Genomic DNA, 18,153 nt, shown 5'->3' with positions numbered 1-18,153 from the left:
GAAGCCGCTCCCCCCCCCCCCCCAATAGTACCTCCCCATAGTGCATCACTTCTGATGTCTGCCACTGTATAAGCCAGCATGTTCCGCTGGGACACATACTCAAGATAGTCGCGATAAAACATGTTGCCCACTTTCTCGCACATTGAAATATTCAGAGTTTGGGCTCTCCGCAGGGCTGACGAAATGTGTGTATGTAGCGTCGAGTGTGAAGGTCACGTCCAGGCAGATTCCATGAAGCATGCTTGTGTGGCTTTGCTTGACATGAGCTGGGAAGCAAACACTCCTCTTAGTTTCCATTTCGCTCTGGCGCCTGCACTAATGGTATGGCAAGGACTATTGAGCGGCTGCACCGCCTCGCATGAGTGAAGTCACCAATAAATCGTTCAGTTTGCATTCGTTCGTGGGTGTATACCTTGTTTGTAAAAAAGCAGTACAAAGCTATACATTCAAAATATGGCGATACAGAAGACGATCATGAGAATATTGACAAAAATACACCGAAGCCGTGAAAGTAAGTGACAGTACGCCTAATGCCTGACGATGGCTAAATATCACAGCAAGCACTTGCTTCACAGGTATCTCGTAGCAGAACAAACGCGAGGTTAAAAAAGTATGGCAACTCTAACGAAGAACAAGTTGAAGTTAAACGCACTTTATTCTTTACGTACACATCGTCGTAAAAACACGCTTCAGTTAGATACGTGAAAAATATTGTGCGAAGTTATTACGTCTGCTGTCTGATATGCTGCGTATGCTTAGGCATACATTCTCTGAAGCAGTCCTCCATACTCTTGAACCTGTTTTCTTTAGGCCAGACATTTTGCTTCTGAAAATATGTGGAGGTTTCCCGACATATGTCCTTGTCGGCGCTGTAAAAATATGATGTGTAAATACGCCAACGGTGGTATTTTGTTTGCTGCAGGCACGCGGAATCTTCTGAAAAAGAAAAACAGATTGAGGCGTTGGAAAGCTGGATAAATGACAAGTCATGATGCTCTTAGGAGTGCATTTGCTTAGGTTACTGCAATTTGTGATTCCACGCTAAACATGAATGATGCTGAGAACACATCATTATTCAGCGATTTTCCTTCTACTGCGTACGTACGTAGGATATGATATGACAATCAAGTTGTATCCTGCTAATGGTGAAGCAATAACGTAACATGGAGATGACGATTAAGAAAAAACGCCTGCTCGGTTTCATTGTGACAGCGGCAAAACACGATGGACGCCTGCGGTTGCATCCACTGCCATGGCCTAAGTATAGCTGGCCAACACTCATAACGCTAAAGCTGCGCACATGCATAAATATCCAAGCAATTCGCCGAGAGAATAGTGCCGGAGCAGCGTAAGCGGGAAAGCACCAAAAGCGTAATGCGGAGCATTTGGTTTCGCTCATCTTTCCGTCAACTTTCATTTCTGTTCTCTGACGATTTCTACACTTCAATAAACATAACAAATAATTTCCCCTATACTTTCTCTAGATTCATTGTCTTTCTTTCTTTGTCTCGTTGTGACAAAAAAACAAAAAATAACAAATCGAGCATCTCGTATTCTTCTCGCATCAATAGTTAAGTGCTCGAAATTGTTCGTCTCGTCAATCCTCCCTCCTCAATATGCCGACGCCGTTATTTCGTTTTCGTCAGGCCACCTCCTCAGCCTGTCTCTAACCATATGTACGAGAAAACCAAAACCTACCCAACCACCGGACGAGCAGGATGGGTGAGCGGGGCCGTGCTGGCTACGCATGCGCTGTCGAACGCGAACGCGCCTAGTTTATCGTTGCAATGCGGGCTTGTTCGTAATGCGTATTAAAATGCGAGTTTAGCGCATATACACAAGTACAATAGAAGGTCCACGGACATGCTAGCACAGTGTCTGTGTGTCCATGTTCTTTCTACTGTCCATGTCTGCATGCGCATAGGCTGGCCGCAAACTTTCACGATAAAAGCTCACTACGCAGGGCTTTGTCAGGTTGTTGCTCTTTAAGCGCAGCAGCTTCTTTCAAAACAACCTGCCTTTTCTGTGGACAGGCGATGGGGCCAGGCAAAAATTTGCGGAAAGGACATTTTCGACAATAATTTCGCTAATTGATGAAAATGGGATGACAACCTTTCCGATTTGTGCCTTTATGGCATATCTAGCCACTGACGAAATTGAAGCGAATGAGTAGTCACGCCTAATTAGCAGAAATGCTGACTAGCACCCTTTCGAGGCATTTGACGTTAAACTGTGCTACAAGCTCTACTGGCGTTCCAGTTCGGGGTTTCCCATAAGCGCAACTTTAATTCTTCAGGACAACCTCAATCGCCATTTTTTAATCAGATTCTGGTCAAGGATACTATTAAAGGGGCGCTAGTTCTGGCTTTCTCGCTAATCTAGCATGACTTCACTACTTCAATGTTGCAATGTGCACTTGTGCGAATGGCTAACTTGTTAATTGGCGCATTTTAGGTAATTACGGAAATCTTTCAGCCTGCTTATTTCCGCCTAGCTACGCAGCCTACCTTATCGAAAGAGAGGAACTTGTATATATGACAGTTCCTTTCAGAAGAAAGTGTTCTACTTAAAGATAAAACACCTGCATAAACAAGTAACTGCAAGTAAGACAGGTGCTTGCCCAGATCATAAATTATGGGTATACTAAAGTTGTTGCTATAAAATTGTAGCCAAGTTGTTTCGCCGAAGTTAACAAGCAAACCAAGTTACTCCACGGAAGCAGAATGGTTCAACGTGTCACTCACTTGCACAAGTTTGAAGACATGACTTCCTGGTACGAAAGTTGTTCTTATTTTCCTTGCAGGAGGAATACTCAAAGCTTTCACATTTCTTTGTCACTCTGTTGTAACCAAATCTTCGTTCCTTCTTCTCGTGTTCACACCTTTTTTTCGAAGCGAGGATAATCGGCTGTGCGCAGGGATCCGTCACGAACTCTGCAAATACAATATTGCAGAGCCTGATCATGATATGATGCGTCCTAATGATGTGTCTGCATTCTCTAATCGACGTCGCATAAAAGGTACCTGCTGCCGCAAGGCTAACGAAGAATTTTGCCTTCACTCAGAAAGCAGTAAACGGCATACGATCTGTTTCTTCTTTTTTTAATTTTACTTTAGTTTGAAGACTTTATTTTAATCGCGTCGAACGCCAAGCACCATTCGGAGAGTTAGCTATAATACTTTGAGAAGAAGCTTTATATTTCTCGGCCCTGGTTTCCTATAGAAAGAACACAAAAAAAATGGTTTTAATGGTGACGTAAATGGTCGGCAAACTTAAACAAGAATTTTAGCTATTCTCCAGACACCTCCGCCAGTATAGGCGAAAGTTTATTCGTCCTTGTCTTCCAATGACTTCTTGCAATGGCTTCCTTCGCGCTTGAATATAGTTTGATGTTTTCACCGCAACTGTGGCTGACTGTGCGGTATATATAGGCTGATTTATAGGCTCAGTATTGAATAAAACAAGTTTTAATCCTTAGAAACAAACACACCGTGGTAAACGGCTGCTAATGCGTCGACATTGATCATTTTTCACTTTTCTTGTTCTTTTCGTGTTCTTTATTTGCAACCCGTCACCGGGAACGTCGCGTGCGTGCTCGCGCGAGCGAACACAGTTGCCGTGCAGTGAAGCGTGGACGGAACGCGCGGAGCGATAACTTTCAATGACCGAACATCTTCCCTAGCTCCACAGTGTTGACTGCTGTGTATGGAATGGTGAAAACAAAATGGCGGCAGGCAAGAAAGCCGGCTGAAGCAGTATCCACGTCTTTTGATAATATTTGTTCAATACCTACGGTCTCGATAGCGATCATAATTTTATTTGTTGTTTCTGGTATGCTTCGGGGTGTATCTATATGAGCACGTTTTGCCTCTCATTTTCGCATAGCCCACAGCACGCCATGATGTGCGTATAGGGCACCAGGGCACCAGGGATCAGTGGTTGTCAAGGGCCCAGCATGAGTTGAATGCAGAGTGAGGGCGCTGCTGCTTGTGAAAGCTTCCGATTTCTCGTTTTAATATCTCGGATGTGATAAGTCAGCCTGAACTGTTGTACTCAATGGTGGCAAGGGGACTCCCATAGCGAAATGTTTTTGTATAGAGGACCCACATATGTTTGCTGCACTATGGGAAGTGTGCTTGCTGGAAGTAGAAGACCATGACTATGAAAAAAAAAAATATGCAGTTTGCTTTTGCAAGCTGGGGGGAGCCGTAATTTCTGCACAGTAGATGAAGAGTTAGCCATCACTGACGAAACGACATCCGATAGAGCGACTATCAAGTAGATGGAGGCCATTCAAGCGCAATGATGAAGGAGGTATGCGTGTTGGAGGTAGAAGACGATGACGATGAAGAGCAGGATATGCAATTTGCTTTTGCAGGCTTGCATATTTCTGCACATTATACAAACGATTGGTCCTCTATAACGAATATACATCTGACAAAGCGACTATCAAGTACATGGAGACCATTCAAGTGCAATGTTGAGCATTCTATAAAGAGCCCAAAGAATGTTTTTGAGGCTTTTCACGCACGAGAACAACTGTCAGGTTCCCATCGTGCTAGTTTTTCTACATTTATATTTGTGTTGCAGCTGAGAATAACGTGCGATTTTGAAATTCTTTGTATCGCTCTTTACAACCACTAAGCACTGGTGTCCTGTATAAAGGACTGGACGCCATATCTCGCACTGATGGAGTAATCCGAATATAATCAGTATTTTTGTGTTTCTTAGGCAGCAGTATATCCATACAAAACGATGAAAAAAGATTATGCCGTCAAAAATTTCAGGGCTGAAAGGGTTAACTCGGGGCCCACTCCGATGCAGGTTATTCAAATACATGTGAAAAGGACAAGTACTTGAGACAACCCATCGATTGATTTGAATGAATCGTGTTACCTTTAAGAGAGAACGCTAAATTCTGGTCACTGTAGCCCGCAGAATTTTAAATTATGTCCTGGAAATTTTTACAAACCTTGCGGAAAACATGAAGTTTCGCAAAAAGTGAAGCACGAGGTTTGCAAATTCATAACTTTTATCAAACGTTTATCATATTGTAGTAAACTGCATCCATTCGGGCACCTAAGGCGGATATATATGAATTTGCAGCATACGTCAATACGCTACAATATTCACAAAGATTTGGAAAAAGTGCTATTCACCTGTTAGTGGTGTGTTTCAAAGCGGTGCGTGCTAGAGAAATTTTGTCCGCCTTTGATATGCTGTTAGGTCCTGTTCACAGATTTGCGATATCGTTCTCCTCTGCTTAGTTACACATTTGTAGATTTCATGGCATTGGTCTTTTTTTCATTTGTAAGCTTGCGAATATCGACAATCTTTATTAAAAAATTGGCGGCCTAAACATGAAATCCTCTTCCTACACTCACTAAATGTTTGCTGTTTTCAATGCAACAAACTTCATCAAATTCGGTGCAGTGGTTGCCTAAAGCCCAATTTCTCCGATCCGATGTATTCAGTTCAGCGCCACCGAGTGGAGGAGGAGGAGGAGGAAACAAAGAGAGAAGGCAGGGATGTTAACCAGAAATGTGCCTGGTTGGCTACCCTACTCGGGGGAACCGGAAAGACTGAATAGAAAGATGAGATAGAGAGACGGATGTAGAGGAAAGGCGAGGTGGGCTCGCGAAAGCGTACTCTTAAAATGAGGCCGTGCCAGCGCAAGAACACGCAATTTCTAGGTGGCAAATTAAAAACAATAATTAATTACCTTTTAATTATTCAGTTTACATCACGTCTTCCTTGGCGAAATTGAAGTCGAGCATTAAGATATGTATGCTCAATAGAAATTATAAGACCAGAACCCAAGCGACTCAAACCGTACTACGACCCGGTCGTACTCTCCTCCCCTGAGTCGCCGGCAGGGAGCTCTCCTCTCCAGAGGCAGTTGTATCGAAGAAAACAGTCGTGTGCTTCGGGCGCATCGTTAGCGCCTCTCTCGAGGATAGACATCGCGGGACGTGTGTATCGTTCTGGCTTTGTAATTGAACCGCTATATATATATATATATATATATATATATATTCTTTCTTAAAGAAGGCAGTGAATACACGTTTCCTAACACTTTTTAGCGGGATGTAGACTTTCTGTGAGTTTCTCTGTGACAACTTTCCCTAAAGCTCCTGGCAGCAGTTTATATGTTAGTAAAACGAAGCATTGTACAAAATACCTATGTCCTAAATACCTAAATTCCTATGTCTCTGGAGAAACATGCGGCCACCATGTTGTCGATATGGTCATTTCATGCCATATGCTCATGAAAAACAGTCCCAGTATTTTAAACAGTCGGATTATTTCTATTCTTCCATCAACAAGCACAATGTGATCGTTTACACGCACATTTTTTGAGGGGGAAGGGGGCGAAAAATAATAGCCTTAGTTTTTTTCTGCAATAAGCTTTAGTGCATTATACCGCATTCATTTGTCCAGGCGCATGAGCCTAGAATCACCCCTAACATATTATTAAAGTAAGCCTTACATTATTATTTTTTAGCTTGCTTACCTTGGCAAAAGTCCTCGCATTCAATTTTGGACATGAAGTTGTTCCCATTGCCATTGCAACCACCATAAATAAATCTTTCGCACTTCCCTGTCTTCTTATCAAAGTGCCATCTTGGAAATGCAGCTCTGCATCTTCCCACGACTTGTCTGATGAAGCAAATATCCTTCGCTGAAGGTTTCACCAAAGTTAGATTACCTGGAATGAAGGCGAAGAGCATTTACGCTGCTACGTTTATTTTTCAGAAGTTCAAAAACTTGTCTTTCATCCACAAATATCGCGAAGCACCAAAGGTCGCATTGTTTCTTTCTTTTTTTTTCGAACTGCAAAGGTTTCTATGGGGGGGGGAGGAGGAGGAGGTGAATAACTTGAATAGGAGGAGGAAAAAGTGGAGAAGGAAAGGTAGGGAGGTTAACCAGTTTAGCTTAACCGGTTTGCTACCCTACACATGGGAGAGGGATGGGGGAGATTAAAGGTGGGGAAGGGGGAGAGGGAGAGAGAGCAATAGGTTTCCCTTGTAGCTTTAGGGTTCTGTGGCTCGGCAGTTTGACTAATTGCAGCATGGAGGTTCATGGTAGTTAGTGTTTGCCCATTTTGTGATAATCAATTTCAGAAAACAGACCACGGGAAAGAGAGCGGAGGGCGGGTATTGCAAACAAAAAAGAAACAAGCAACTCAAGTTCTTTTCGCTGACGGCATAGATCAGTTTAAGGTAGCGCTTGTGTAGCTAACCCCAGATGCCTCGTCCTTTCTCTGGCACCTGATAATCGTGAGCTGTACGACTATTATAGACAGTGTTTCTTTTAGGGAGTTACCCCCCACCCTCTTCCATATCAGGTATCTGGATTTCTAGCCTTCTTCAAGGGCCGAACCCGAAGATAGTGCAGTATAAAATATATTGCTCAAATGATATTGCGCGACAAGAAACGACACGGACGTAAGAGAGCTAACAAGCTTCTAAGCTTGTATAAGCGGGCCATTATCAGTTTGTGCTTCAAGAATGCCCTTAGCAAGTCTTGCTGTCATGTAGTGGACATAAGCTTTGAAAAGCAAACTCGACGCTTGTCCTTGGCTGGATATCCTAGGGTGGTGCTAGTGTCTGTCGCGGAACGCATTTTAAGAGAAGCGCATTACAGCACGCAGAAGTCAGTTGCTGATGCCCCTCCCGGCATACGCCCTAAAGTAAGTGTTATACCTTACATGCACGGGATATACCATAATTTGAAAAAGATGGCCCAAACGGTGAATGTAAGAGCTGTTTTTTCTGCTCTCAACAAGCTCGGCAGACTTTGCAGGTTGACGGATCCAAATGCCATCCCTTCCTATAAGTGCAGAAAGCATCACCGCAAAACGTTCGTCGAGTGTGTCCACCGGGTGGTTTACAACCTCCCGCTTTCATGTGGGAAGAAATATATCGGACAAACTGGGCGTTGCCTCAATGATCGGCTCCGCGAACACAGCAACAATGTAAAAAATGGCTCCTGTGGTTTCTTGGCGATTCATTGTAGCGATCTTGGCTGCAAACCACTTGAGGCCCTATGCACGATTGCTTCCCGTGGCAGCACGCAGCTCATCCGTGAAATATCTGAAGCGCAGATGATCGCGAAATTGGGTGATAAGTGTGTTAGCTTCCCTTCTCTGGCTCTCACAGAAAAAGAACTAAGTTTCTTGGAGGCGGCGTCACATGACTCGTGACTATGTTACATGAATGCGCAGTTCATTTTCATGTACGCGCATGGGCGGTCTACACTGCTTCACATGTATAAAATCGGTTTCAGTGGTACAATCAACTTAGTTGAAAGTTTGCGCTTGGTGTGTCGTCCTCTCTTGCGTCCGTGTCGTTTTTTGTTGCGCAATATCATTTGAGTAATGGATTACCAACTTGCCCTGAATGCTGCTCTCATAAAATATATGTTACTGGGTATGTTGATCGAAAAGTGCTACTGAGTATGTAAGTATGGGCTCCTGAAGCCACTGCGTATGTCGCTCCGGGGCCACTGCGTATATGTCCCCGGAGCAATAGTAGCCGTGATGTTCCAAAAATACCCATATGTATATTTATTTATTTATTCAAATAAATAAAAGTTCCCTACGGTAGAATTCGAACAGAGTGGCTCTAGCACAGATCCTCCACCACATTATGACAGGCGCCAATGTCCCCAACTCCGTGCCTCACATCTGGGCGAGCTCTACCTCGCCACCCGAAGACCTGCGCCAGGCTCTGGGGCTCCTCCTGGTGTGCAGAGTCCGCAACCTCTGGGGGGCTATGGCACCTAACAGCAGAAAAACTAGGGACTTTAATGGCACCCATCGCCCATCCGCCATCGTTGAGCGCCACCTCCGCAAGTGGGGATGACTGGCACTATGGAGTAGTCGTGCAATGCAGTGTTGCTCCTTTCATCAAGAACAGGTGAGGGACACTGTAACCACTTCGCTACGGACTCATTTTTCCCTCACTGCAGCATTCCTCAAGATCAGATCGTAGTTTTGACATATACAACCCCAGGCGTTATTTAAGATTATTTTAAAAATCCATAAGATCCAGAAGATACTGTAGTGAAAAAAAAAGAATGAGGCGATTAGACGCGGAGCTGGCGGGATAGAACAGAGGTACTTAGACAACTTCTAAGCAAAAAATTGAAGGACGCACACGAATCGTGTGACCTGATGTCACACGATTTGCTACATTTGACTGATAGCGAGCAGGCGGAATGGCTCTTACTGGTTCTCATATTTGAATTCATCTGAGATGCACGACGAGGCTCAAGTTATTTCGAGCGTCCCGTAATCGCGACGGATATAAAACACGCTAATCACGCGCCAAGCTGACCTCGAGACAAAGATTAAAACCAGAAAGAGAGCATGGGTTCTCATGCAGCTCATATACGCGAAGCTGCATCATGCAATCCAGCCGCCTGCGTAAAATATGTTATTCGAAGAGCTTAGAATTCAACTTTTTTAACAAGATAGCCCTGTCTCTCGCCTTATACTGCAACCGGACAACAGTCCTCTTATGCGCATTAAGTGACGAATATAAAACAAATAAGGTATTTAGTCTGTCCTTTATTTTTAAAAAAACATTCTTGGTATCTTGCATCAGAGTTGCAGCCCGACTGAAAGGTAGTGATACTTGCGTTGTAACTTGAATTCGTGTGAGATACAAGGCGAGGCACAAAGCCCTAGGTAGTTTCCCCGAAATACCCCTCTCCACTTCTCGCATCCTAGTCTTTTTTTATATACACGCGAGTGATATATTTAATAAAAATATTTCACCACCAGCAGTTCGGCGAATGTCGCCGCTCACAAAAGTGAACCATTTCGAATAACACTTTCGAACATCGACATTTTCAACCTTTACGCATCTCGAATGTCTTGGGTACACATTTATGTGTACATCGAGTTCTACACGTCGAGCATTAATAGTTTTCTCCCATATTATGCCCCAGAGGAATTTTTCATGCTTTGGGTGGTTATGTTGCACGACTATATATTTTCTCAATAAAAACAGTAAGCCTCCAGTCGATGGGGTCACGTCAAGCGAGTCCTGTCATAGTCATCACAAAGCTTAATTATATGGACACGAAATTTACGAACCTCACTGGCCTGCATCTAGTGTGACCGTGCGCTAATAACGCGAACGTGCACGCCTTATTTTGTTAGTAACAAAACTATTACGTGAAGTAGGAGGACCTACAAAAAATATCATGTGTACGTCTTTCAGAAACAATTTGTCGGAAAGAAAACGTAAGCGGATCAAATTGTACCGAAGCTGACCCTCCGAGCAACGATAATACCAGAAGCGTACCCTCCCCCCTCCCCCTCCCCTTCACAACTTTTTGCGACGCACTCAAGACAACAAGAAATTCAATGCGCAAAATCATTGCAACGAGCAATAAAAACTGCTAAGCCAAAACGGGGCCGCAGCTTGCGTTGTTTATGATCGCGTCCGATATTTTGCTTCAGTATTTCTTGTCCTGCCGGTCGAATACTGGTTTCGCAGCTGTTGGCTTCTTCGGCGATGCGCAGTACTCTCACTCGTGATCGCGCATTCACTCTCGATTCCGAGCACACAAGCTATTTCGGTTTGGCGCTTCTCTGTCGTTTCTACAAAAGCGTTGCTATTGCAGGGTGCGCCTAAGTACGTGAAAGCAAAAAAAAAAAACACAACTTTCACGAAAGTATAATTTCGACACTTTTTACCTGGACACTGTAGCTGGCATTCTTTTTCACTTTCGAAGTTATTATTGTTGCCGTTGCATCCGCCATAAATAAATTTCTCGCATCTTTTTGTGGTGTGATTGAAGAACCACCTCTGAAGAAAAGCTCTGCACACTCCTTCTTCCGGTTCGAGGAAGCAGTAACTGTTCGCCTCAGCGTTTTCGAATATGAGGAAACCAGAAATGCCTGAAATAATATCAAGACATGAGGCATCTGTATTATTTCGGTTTGACACAGTCAAAACTATTTGTTCTAAATTAACACATTCATTACGAGCAAAAGTGAAGCTTTGCAGTACGTGATTCGAGATTACTTTGATTTCCGGTTTCTTTTCTAATGGAAATGTTCCCGAAATTGTGAACCACCAATCGGAAGAGAAATTAGGTATTCAGTGCCGACCTAGACATGCGCTCACCTTTACGATTCTCGCAATTGTTCAAAACGCCGGAAATGTTCGCAATGAGACAAGTAATAAATAACCTGACGAATCATGTATGGACGTTACGATTAGTTCGCGTCAAAACGGTGTTACCTTTGTAAGACTTTATCCAGGCATGTATACATGTGCAGGGCATAACGCTTATGCGGTGAGGCGAAAGGAAGAAGGCAAGGTGTACCTCCTGACGGTGCTTATAGCCTGGGTCATAAAACACGAGACAGTGGGGTCGGCAAACACAAAGAGGAGCAATTCAGAACAATGTAGGCTGTCATATATGCGCCAATATACAGAAGAATACATGCAAAAGGACATGTTTTTTGTCGCAATCGAACACATACAAAAGGAAAACACATAAAGACAACACGGGCGGCACTTCCAACTGATTTACTTTGGGCTGTCAACCAAGAATATATATATATATATATATATATATATATATATATATATATATATATATATATATATATATATACGCATGCGCTGGCTGTTCACAGATATACATTACCCAGAGGTCAAACAATCTAGTTTCCGATTTATAGAGCACGATAGATGTATCGCTAATGCAATTTGTACCTTTCTTTTTTTATATAGTAAGCTTCCATCAGCTCACGTGCTGTTTGAAATCTACTTATGCCAAGAATCCTAATCTCAGAAAACCGTGCTTTGCACATGCAGGCCTTGCAGTGTTCAGGCAAATGTGCCACGCCATCTTTCATTAGAGTTAGTTTGTGTTCCCTGGCTCGCTCATTTATACAGCGTCCAGTCTATCCTCTATAGAACTTGCCGCACTCAAGGGGAATTTTATACACCACGCCTGTAGCTCATCTCCCGTAGGACGTGCTATGCTTCTTGCCACAGCCTTGCGAACCGGTCTCCTCGCGTCTGGTTTTCGAACAGAGTCGACTTAGTTTGACGGGGGCAGAAAAGGCAATGGGTGCACCATACCGGCCTGCCACTTTCGTGAGGTTATGGGAAACCTTGTGAACATCCCTGCAGAATCACTGCAGGTCTTACGGTTCTGGCTCTTTCTTCCTCCCTTGTTGCGCTGGTACCTTTAACCTCCGTAAAAGGCTTTCGGTGACTGAGGTCACCAACGAGTCAGGGAACCGTGCTACTTTCAGTCGCTTAATCTGATTATTGAACGAGGCCTGCATCGTGTGTGCACACGATTTTTCGAGGGAAGACTCCAGGCAGAGCATAGCAATTCCACGCTTGACAATTTTGGAATGGCATGAATTACACGGCAGCAAACCTTTCTTGAATACATGCAATACATACAAAACGTGGGAGAATACATGCAAAACGTGGAAGTAGTAGATAATTTTACTATCAGGGCACCTTACCGGAACGGAACCAAAAACCGGTGAAAAACGTTATTTAGCTCGAACCGGTACTGAAACGGAAAGTGATGATTTTCTTTTTTCGCTCCGGAGTGAAACCAAGAGGAAGGAATAACGGTTTTGTCTTCAAGTTGGCCACCTCTTCTGCAGTGTTCGATGCATGCATTTGCTGCTCTTGTGTCTCAACTATGGTACCTCATTTGTAAATGTACACCATCTTCCTGTGATTGTTTAGAGCGGTGGCGCCGTTAGTACGGCTTTCAACGTATGGCGTCAGAGGGCTGACTGTAGGTGTTGCGTTAACGCGGCAGTGTTTGAATCATCCGGCACCGGGACTCGCCAGACTGTGATGCGGGCAAAATACAGGAGGCAATACGTGACGCAAATTTACTTATTGCTTTTCCCCAGTACGACTGTGAACGGCACGCATAATTCCTTTCGTTAGCACCAACTGCCAACAGACTTTCCGTGAAAACGTGTTACTGAACCCTGGGCCGGACATATTATGAACGAAGCGAGCCATAATGGTTCTCTTAGAATATTGCCTTAACACGCGCTTATATTCAAGGCTGCGAATGGGCCCTCAAAGTAACAAAATCTACATAGTCACCTCCTACTGCCTGTCCTCAATATTGCTTCTCAGTTCCCCATTTATTCACCTCTTCCCTTTTCTCCTCAGCAGGGTCCAAGGCTTGATGACTCCCTGCGTTTCCTCAGTGTATTCTCCTATCGTTGTCTTCCTCAATAAAGCTTCGCCTCACGTTTTGAAGCGTTGGTGTAGGATGTACATAATTATTTTGTAACTATGTGCGGCCTAAATAACAAACAACAGGCGTGATTATTCAGTGGAGCTTAGCAACCACGTCGAGTTCTCGCAGAAAATAAATTTGCGCAGGTTTCTTGCAATGCTTCTTCTGTTATGCAAATGTGCTTGAACCGGTTTGAACCAGTATTTTCTTTTTTTTTCGCTTCGGAATTGAACCGAAAGTGAGCCGTTTTCAGCAAAACCGAAACAAAAACCGCAAGGAAAAAGGTTTCGGATCGACATTCTGGCTGCTATGAGCATCGAATAAGTTGCCCACACAGAGTTATAGCAAGCAAAGAAACATTCTAGGTTACAGTGACGCATAAAGTAATTAATCAACTTCTCAGATATTATAATTAGATGAAAAGCGTCAATAAGAAAACTCTACAGCAACATGAAAAACTCCCGATACAGCTTTCTGTTGCTCAATACGTGCTACATAAAAGTGTTTTCCCGAGCATGAAGGAAGCCCAAGAATACACGCAAAGGGCCCCGAGAGATCATTCGCGCGGCAATTTTGCGTTTTTAATATATTGATAAATAAAAACCGCAAGGTTGAGCGTGTAGCATTCAGAAAAGCGCATGGCATGAAAAAACGGACAACGTGTTTCTATGGTTACCACAACTCCTGGTTAGTCGTTCTAATGCTTTCTTTTTTTCATTGCAAACATCTCACTTGATGCGTATTACACTTACTCTAAACTAAGTTGCACTAAGCTGAAAAAATAACTCTTTTTGACAGAGCATGGAAGAAGATTGCTTATGCAAAGGAGCCTACTGACACCGCCATCGCAAGGAGAATCTCTAGATTGAACCATTTTCATGTTAAGCAACCTGACTGACATGATCGGTGCAGTCCATATCGCTGCGCAAACATAGGTCCATAAACTTGCTGTAAATAATAAAATTCAGTCATTAAAATATAGCTTAATGGTGTCATTCATCACTTTGTTTTCAGCGTGAGAAACCATACATTGGTTTTCTTAATATTCAGTGTGAGTTCAATGACACAAAAGTCCGTGAAAGATCTATTCTGGCGGAACGAAGAAGTTCGCCGATATTGAAAAGCCGCTGCTGTCGAGGGTCATTGAGCTATCTTGTTGCTTGGTTTGTTTGGTTGTCTTGGTTTGTTTAGATCTTGGTTTGTCGAACTTTTCAGCACCATATAAAAAAGACAGGCTTTAACCTAGCGGAAAAGTGAAACCCGAGTCGTCCTCAGAATGTAATTGTTGTTGTCGTTGCTGTTGCTGCTCATATGCTTCTTCTTCTTCTATTTTTTCCGTGATTTAAATTACGAAGAAATCCGCAGTGCCTTCCGCAGTGCCTTCCGCAGACGGGCGAAATATCAGCCTGATTTCCACGCCATATGTTCTTAACTCACGCAAAACGGAAAGCAGGGATTACTGATATCTCACTGCATCCGAGATACTGATGCAGTGAGACATTCCGATTTCTTTCATAATTACGGTAAGCTTTAGTAACTACAGGCAATGAACGATGCTTGCAAATAACATCTGAAAGAAAGAAACTACTTCACTGACATCCAGGATATTGAGATTTAGGCATTGTGGCCTATATGCCAACATCTACAAATCTACAATGTTGACAAAGTTTCCCCAATTACCCTAGTTCCCGACAAAATGTGAAACCAAAATGCAAATCAAGGAGTTGATTTTCAATTTTATTCCCTGTATGCTCACTACAAGCAGTTAAAGTGTTAGATTGGGAAGGACTAGGCGTAAGGACAAACGGGGAATATGCTCAGCAACCTACGGTTTGCAGATGACGTTGTCCTGCTGAACTACAACAAACGATTGAGGATCCTGACTGGCGAAGTCTATAAGAGTGGCCCTGTAGGAAATATTGCACGCAAGTCTCAGGCCATGTTCAGTGGCCTGGCAAGAAAGCAAGAATTAATGGTTAGCGGAGAGACGAGAACTAGGAGTCGGATTCCTGATTAATAAGGACATAGCTGGTAACATACAGGAATTCTATAGCATTAACGAGAGGGTGGCAGGTCTTGTTGTGAAACTTAATAAGAGGTACAAATTGAAGGTGGTACAAGTCTATGCCCCTACATGCAGTCATGATGACCAGGAAGTCGAAAGCTTTTATGAAGACGTGGAATCGGCGATGGGTAAAGTCAAAACAAAATACACTATACTGATGGGCGACTTCAATGCCAGGGTAGGCAAGAAGCAGGCTGGAGACAAGTCAGTGGGGGAATATGGCATAGGCTCTAGGAATACCCGAGGAGAGTTATTAGTAGAGTTTGCAGAACAGAATATTATGCGGATAACGAATACCTTTTTCCGCAAGCGGGTTAGCCGAAAGTGGACGTGGAGGAGCCCGAATGGTGAGACTAGAAATCAAATCGACTTCATACTCTGCGCGAACCCTCGCATCATACAAGATGTAGACGTACTCGGCAAGGTGCGCTGCAGTGACCATAGGATGGTAAGAGCTCGAATTAGCCTTGACTTGAGGAGGGAACGGAAGAAACTGGTACACAAGAAGCCAATCAATGAGTTAGCGGTAAGAGGGAAACTAGAGGAATTCCGTATCAAGCTACAGAACAGGTATTCGGCTTTAACTCAGGAAGAGGACCTTAGTGTTCAAACAATGAACGACAACCTTATGGGCAACATTAAGGAGTGCGCAATAGAAGTCGGCGGTAACGCCGTTAGAAAGGAAACCAGTAAGTTATCGCAGGATACGAAAGATCTGATCAAGAAACGCCAATGTATGAAAGCCTCTAACCCTACAGCTAGAATAGAACTGGCAGAACTTTCTAAGTTAATCAACAAGCGTAAGACAGTGGACATCAGGAACTATAATATGGATAGAATTGAACAGGCTCTCAGGAACGGAGGAAGCCTAAAAACAGTGAAGAAGAAACTGGGAATAGGCAAGAATCAGATGTGTGCGTTAAGAGACAAAGCCGGCAATATCGTTACTAATATGGATGAGATAGTTCAAGTGGCTGAGGAGTTCTATAGAGATTTATACAGTACCAGTGGCCCCCACGACGATAGTGGAAGAGAGAATAGCCTAGAGGAATTCGAAATCCCACAGGTAACGCCAGAAGAAGTAAAGAAAGCTTTAGGAGCTATACAAAGGGGGAAGGCAGCTGGGGAGGATCAGGTAACAGCAGATTTGTTGAAGGATGGTGGTCAGATTGTTCTAGAGAAACTGGCCACCCTGTATACGCAATGCCTCATAACCTCGAGCGTACCGGAATCTTGGAAGAACGCTAACATAATCCTAATCCATAAGAAAGGGGACGCCAAAGACTTGAAAAATTATAGACCGCTCAGCTTACTGTCCGTTGCCTACAAAGTATTCACTAAGGTAATCGCAAATAGAATCAGGAACACCTTAAACTTCTGTCAACCAAAGGACCAGGCAGGATTCCGTAAAGGCTACTCAACAATAGACCATATTCACATTATCAATCAGGTGATAGAGAAATGTGCGGAATATAACCAACCCTTATATATAGCCTTCAGTGATTACGAAAAAGCGTTTGATTCAGTCGGAACATCAGCAGTTATGAAGGCATTACGGAATCAGGGTGTAGATGAGCCATATTTAAAACTACTGGAAGATATCTATAGCGGCTCCACAGCCACCGTAGTCCTCCACAAAGAAAGCAACAAAACCCCAATAAAGAAAGCCGTCAGACAGGGAGATACGATCTCTCCAATGCTATTCACAGCATGTTTACAGGAGGTATTCAGAGACCTGGAGTGGGATGAATTGGGGATAAATTTGATGGAGAACATCTTAGCAACTTGCGATTCGCTGATAGGAGACCAATTGCAATGCATGCTCAATGACCAGGAGAGGTAAAGCAGAAGGGTGGGTCTGAAAATTAATCTGCAGAAAACTAAAGTAATGTTTAACAGTCTCGGAAGAGAACAGCAGTTTACGATAAGTAGCGAGGCACTGGAAGTGGTAAGGGAATACATCTACTTTGGGCAGGTAGTGACCACGGATCCGGATTATGAGACTGAAATAACCAGAAAAATAAGAATGGGCTGGGGTGCGTTTGGCAGTCATTCTCAAAGCATGAACAACAGGTTGCCACTATCCCTCAAGAGGAAAGTGTATAACAGCTGTGTGTTACCAGTAGTCACGTATGGGGCAGAAACCTGGAGGCTTACGAAAAGGGTTCTGCTGAAATTGAGGACGACGCAACGAGCTATGGAAAGAAGAATGATGGGTGTAACGTTAAGGGATAAGAAAAGAGCAGATTGGGTGAGGGAACAAACGCGGGTAAATGACATCTTAGTTGAAATCAATAAAAAAAATGGGGGGGGGGGGGGGTTGCATGGGCCGGACATGTAATGAGGAGGGAAAATAACCGATGGTCTTTAAGGGTTACGGACTGGATTCCAAGGGAAGGGAAGCGTAGCAGGGGGCGGCAGAAAGTTAGGTGGGCGGATGACATTAAGACGTTTGCAGGGACAACATGGTCACAATTAGCGCATGACCGGGGTAGTTGGAGAAGTATCGGAGAGGCCTTTGCCTTGCAGTGGGCGTAACTAGGCTGATGATGATGATGATGATGATGAGTCAATCTCTAAAAGCTATGCCATGAGAAAAAAATGTTGCAGAAGCATAAAATAAGTTGACCACATATTGCAAGAACTACGAATTCATCGTATTTAATAGGATTCTACTGGTTTCTTTGAAAATAATAATATTATTACACTCTGGATGGTTATCAAAGAAACTCCCGAAGAAGCTAGAAAGCGTGTGATGAGTGACGGAGCGAGAAATTCTTTATGTTTTTCTGAAGAAAAATGCCCCGTTCAACAAGAGGAAAGATATCGTT

At 43.5% G+C, this 18,153-nt stretch overlaps 1 protein-coding gene across 1 annotated transcript in view; it reads right to left on the bottom strand.

The window, feature by feature from the left end:
• Positions 1 to 636: 636 nt before the first annotated feature.
• The window catches only part of LOC142557166 (carboxypeptidase inhibitor SmCI-like), an 18,174-nt gene continuing 657 nt past the window's right edge, over positions 637 to 18,153 (bottom strand). Inside the window, exons 2-5 of the mRNA XM_075668830.1 lie at positions 10,712 to 10,915; positions 6,515 to 6,709; positions 2,745 to 2,933; positions 637 to 936 (exon numbers count right to left, since the gene is read on the bottom strand). Of these exons, the coding sequence (XP_075524945.1) occupies positions 725 to 936; positions 2,745 to 2,933; positions 6,515 to 6,709; positions 10,712 to 10,915 (800 nt within the window). The 3' untranslated portion in view covers positions 637 to 724. The remainder of the gene's footprint in view (positions 937 to 2,744; positions 2,934 to 6,514; positions 6,710 to 10,711; positions 10,916 to 18,153) is intronic.

Source organism: Dermacentor variabilis, chromosome 9 (assembly GCF_050947875.1).
Source record: "Dermacentor variabilis isolate Ectoservices chromosome 9, ASM5094787v1, whole genome shotgun sequence".
In the NCBI taxonomy this organism is placed as follows: Eukaryota; Metazoa; Arthropoda; class Arachnida; order Ixodida; family Ixodidae; genus Dermacentor; species Dermacentor variabilis.
This window is presented reverse-complemented; position numbering and strand designations above follow the sequence as displayed.